The 4,576-nt window shown below is 32.4% G+C and overlaps 2 protein-coding genes across 2 annotated transcripts in view; one reads left to right on the top strand and one right to left on the bottom strand.

Moving 5' to 3' along the window:
* LOC108690116 (chitinase-3-like protein 2) overlaps window positions 1-2,115 on the top strand; it is a 4,445-nt gene extending 2,330 nt beyond the window's left edge. The window contains exons 3-6 of the mRNA XM_018197244.1: window positions 141-422; window positions 504-740; window positions 822-1,245; window positions 1,356-2,115. Of these exons, the coding sequence (XP_018052733.1) occupies window positions 141-422; window positions 504-740; window positions 822-1,245; window positions 1,356-1,505 (1,093 nt within the window). The 3' untranslated portion in view covers window positions 1,506-2,115. The remainder of the gene's footprint in view (window positions 1-140; window positions 423-503; window positions 741-821; window positions 1,246-1,355) is intronic.
* A 294-nt stretch (window positions 2,116-2,409) lies between these two features.
* Window positions 2,410-4,576, bottom strand: part of LOC108690112 (signal recognition particle 54 kDa protein) — a 4,497-nt gene continuing 2,330 nt past the window's right edge. The window contains exons 6-9 of the mRNA XM_018197237.1: window positions 4,197-4,458; window positions 3,389-3,497; window positions 3,046-3,312; window positions 2,410-2,800 (exon numbers count right to left, since the gene is read on the bottom strand). Coding sequence (XP_018052726.1) covers window positions 2,703-2,800; window positions 3,046-3,312; window positions 3,389-3,497; window positions 4,197-4,458 — 736 coding nt within the window. The 3' untranslated portion in view covers window positions 2,410-2,702. The remainder of the gene's footprint in view (window positions 2,801-3,045; window positions 3,313-3,388; window positions 3,498-4,196; window positions 4,459-4,576) is intronic.

Below are 4,576 nucleotides of genomic sequence, written 5' to 3'. Positions count from 1 at the left end.
ATATATATATATATATGTGTGTGTATATTAACAAACTCTGCTAGCATTCTGTTGATCAAAATTTATAACAGACCCTGTACAATTCGATTTTTACATATTTGACTATTCAGCAATCTGAGTGTATGTTATTTGAAATCTAGCCAGGTCCTCGTGTGCTACTATACAATACCGGGGGACCTGAACACGTCGTGGGAGCTCAGTCCGTCGCACATTGACCCTCATATTTGTACGCATATTATCGTGGGTTTTGCGGGCGTGGTGAACAATACGCTCGACATAGGCGACGATGCGCCGGTTTATGAGCGAGTAGTTGCTTTAAAGAATCTCGAACCTAACTTGAAGGTCATGATCAGCGCTGGCGGAAACAATGAGCTCCATAATGGTTTCTCCGAGATGGTAAAAAATCACGCGAATAGAAAAAAGTACGTCCACCATGCTACTTCCCATTCCTATGTGTGATACATATTCTAGATATATAAATATAAATATGTCCCTATGTTCAGGTTTATCCAGTCAGTATTAAACATTACCAAAACTTTCCGTTTGGATGGTTTTGACGTTGATTGGGAGTTTCCAGCCTGGTTAGGGGCGGATGAGCGTGAAAAAATACATTTTGCGCAATTATTACAAGAATTACGAAAAGAATTTGACCATAGTGGGCAAAAATTGATTTTAACAGTTGCAGTTGCAGCGCCACAGGCCATTGTGGACCAAAGTTACAGTATTCCTGAAATGGCAGAGTATGTACTGTATAAGAATATAATAATTATGGATTATCATAATCATAAAAATAATATTACAAATTGTGTCATATTTTTCAGGCACATTGACTTTATAAATCTCATGTCATATGATTATCATTTTTACGTTTGGTACTTCCCGGTAACAGATCTGAATGCCCCACTCTTTCCTCGTTGTACAGAGACAGGCTATTTATCCACATTAAATGTGAATTTCTCTGCTCAATACTGGATAGCAAAGGGAATGCCACGTGAGAAGATTGTTATTGGTATACCGGCTTATGGTCACACATACAAACTGGACAATCCAGTGAATCATGGTTTACAAGCGCCGGCTAGCGGATTCGGAAAGCTTGGCGTAAAAGGCTTTGTATCTTATCCTACGATTTGTCAATTTTTAAAATCTGGAGCTGAGAGCGTTTTTAATAAAGAAAGTCGTGTGCCATATGCGTTCAAAGACAGGGAATGGATATCTTACGACAATGAGGAGAGCGTTTCTTACAAGGTAACGCGTTTTAACACAACATCAAGTATTCAGCAGATTTGTAAAATCTATCTGTAATGTGTAATGTAACATATAATAATATAAACTTAATTGAAACGTTTGTATTATAGAATATGTGGATTCGTACCAATGGTTTCAAAGGAGCCATGATTCTATCTTTAAACGTTGATGATTGGAACGGCACTTGTTATGGTACAAATGAGACATTTCCTTTGACACGTACCATCTCGAAAGTATTATTTAAGGAGTCAGACAAGTAATAAAATAGGAATACTTTAAAAACATACACATACAATCAATGAATCTAATTATTATTATAAAGCTTAAGACATTTTACATTAAAATGATTCCATCGCATTCCTATTTAATATTACTTGATGTACACTCTACCTCAGTTGCTCAAAGATTCTTTTGTACAATTAAGTTGCTAAAATATTTCGAGCACAGTATTATATGCTGTAATAGAGCATAGCACTTGTACCTGGTTGAGTCGAATAAAAAATATACGCGCGTTAAATTATATATTACATAAAGATATACGTTTCCTACATGATATTATTTATTGCTTCACAAATAAATGGTACCCGCGAAATAATTCTAAGATATTCTCTATTAAATAATTTTGAAAGGAGACACAGTAACAACAATGAAAAAATATAATTATTTCGAGAATGCCATATATTATCCATAATAAATAAGCGTACAACAGTCATTCGTTTCAGAATAAGACTTTAAATTCGTAATCAATTTTATTTTTTCAAGTACTGCGTATATAGATAAGATAATTATTGTTATAATTATTCAAGCCATGTTAACTGATCTCGTTATACCAATGTCATAAAGTATGAAATATATAAAACTGTTTTACCCGAAATTTAAAAACAATTGCATTGCCAATTTTTATTTCTTTATAATAATACATACATTCCTTTATATGAATATTTACATTGATAATTATATACATTTAACATATATACTTTTTTTATTTAATTATGATAACAACAATACTACCAACTGAAACTTTTTTGTGATTAGAGTATTTAATATTAAAAGAACAACAAAAATAACAACAAATTCTTTTATAAATATCTTCTAACAAAATATACGATACAAGGATAGATGAGAGGGCTATGAACAATGTTGAAATAAATTAGCTTTCTCTTATGATACGCATTTCATAGCGTATTTTGATAATTTATTGCATTACATCCAAAGATATTTACGATTCGATGAGCGATTAAAAAAACGATAGAAAGATGTTTATGAATGTACTATCGCTGCACATCATTTTCATGATTCCATCACTTATAAAACGCATGTGTATGTAAACAAAAAGTTTTAAATATAATTTCTCCGGTATTGTAGATAGGACAGATACGACAGATAACTTTTTCGTGAGATGTATGTAATGGTATTTAATGTCCTTATCGGCAGTATGCACTGCCCGGAACCTCATCTCAGGATTTACCACCGAAACCTCCCATTAAGTTTCCCAATCCACCTGCCGCGCCCTGTTGTAACTGTTTCATTATATTTTGCAATCCTGGCATACCACCTAAAATAATTATGGTAAAGATACACTGTGTTTATAGAAAAAGTGATCAAAAGTGGAAAATTCGAAATAAATTAAAAAATAATACGGAAAGCATTATAACATAATGAGACGGTTTGTATTTTCAAGAACTATAGTGAATAAAATGCTTTAACTTTAATAATAAAATTTATGAAGAACTCTCTTGTATAAAACTGTGTTTAAATCATTAAAATCATTAAAATTTCAATTTGTACAAAATTGCTCACCCATTTGATGTAATACACGCGGATCCATCATTTTAGCCATTTGATGATTCAGTTTCGCCATTTGTGTAGGATTAACGTTTTTCGCCATATCTCCCGCCTTGAACAAACCCTTTATACCTCCCATTTTTTTAACAACCGCTGCGAATTTTGTATATTGCGTAATTAAATCTTTGACCTCTTTTTCCGTCACACCAGAACCCCTTGCCACTCTCATTATCCTTCCAGGTTGTTTACTGAATAATTTAGCTCCATCTCTACTGTCCAACTCTGAAATAAAAACGTAAATATTACTGAAAAATTAGATAAATTATTATGAGAAACAATATAAACATTTTAAACAAACCTGAATCGTTCATACTGTCCATAATAGTCATGAGTCGTTTTAATCTTGCCATTGATTCTTGCTCTGTCCCTTTGGACATGAAATCTTGACTAAATCCAGGAATCATATTCTACATACAATAAAATTTTAAAAGAATATTTTATATTATTATAGTTTTACATACACATACACGCGCACGCATGCACGCACCCACGCACGTACAAGATGTTTGGAATTGTGTTAGTGATAGTCTTTCGGATAGGAGCAGAATGGACTAATCTGAAAAGAAAAATCCTCTATCATTTTGCAATTTTCGCAATAGTTAAAAAGATATTAATTGTTAAAAACTGCCGAAAATTGATCTTCAATAATTTTTTACTCAAATACTACAACTTTACAGAAAAAAAACTGCAAGAGACGAAAATTATTTATTTTCTCACAGAATTCTAAGAATTTTTTCAGAATTTTTCAATACCGTATTTTCTCATGTTGGTAAAAATGAGAAAATACAGTGCTAAAAAGTTGATAAAAAATTTTGAAAAATTCATAGAATTCTTTGAGAAGAAAATAAACAATTTTCTGTAAAGTTGATAGTATTTAAGTAAAAAATTATTAAAGATGAATTTTCAGCAATTTTTAGCAATTTATCTTGTTAGCTATTGCGAAAATTGCAAAATGGTAGAGGACTCCTCTTCTCAGTTTAATCCATTCTACGAAAGACTTATCACTAATTTCCAAACACCCTATGCACGCACGCACACACACACACACACGCGCGCGCGCGCGCACACGCACGCACGCACGAGTGTTATTTTTAAATATTATTTACCATTAGTTGTGAAAATGGTCCCATCTTCATGATATTTTGAAACTGTTCGTACATGTCTCGTAAGGTAAATTGACCATGTTTGATTTTTTCAAGTAATTCTTCGTTATCGTCTAAGTTGAGTTCATTTACTTTGTCAATAAGACCTTCAATATCTCCCATACCTAGCAACTTGCTAATGAATGGTTTCGTTTTAAATGGTTCTAGATCATCTATATGTTCTCCTGTACCAACAAATATTACAGGACTTTGTGTCGCTGCAACACTGAAAAAAAAAAAAAAAATATTATATAGTATGTATATTATAATTCATGTAAGATATAATACATGTATTAAGTACCGTGGAAAATTTGTATTGAGTTGTCCGGAAAGTTCGTGCCGCA

This window comes from Atta colombica, unplaced genomic scaffold (genome assembly GCF_001594045.1).
Source record: "Atta colombica isolate Treedump-2 unplaced genomic scaffold, Acol1.0 scaffold295, whole genome shotgun sequence".
Lineage (NCBI taxonomy): Eukaryota > Metazoa > Arthropoda > Insecta > Hymenoptera > Formicidae > Atta > Atta colombica.
This window is presented reverse-complemented; position numbering and strand designations above follow the sequence as displayed.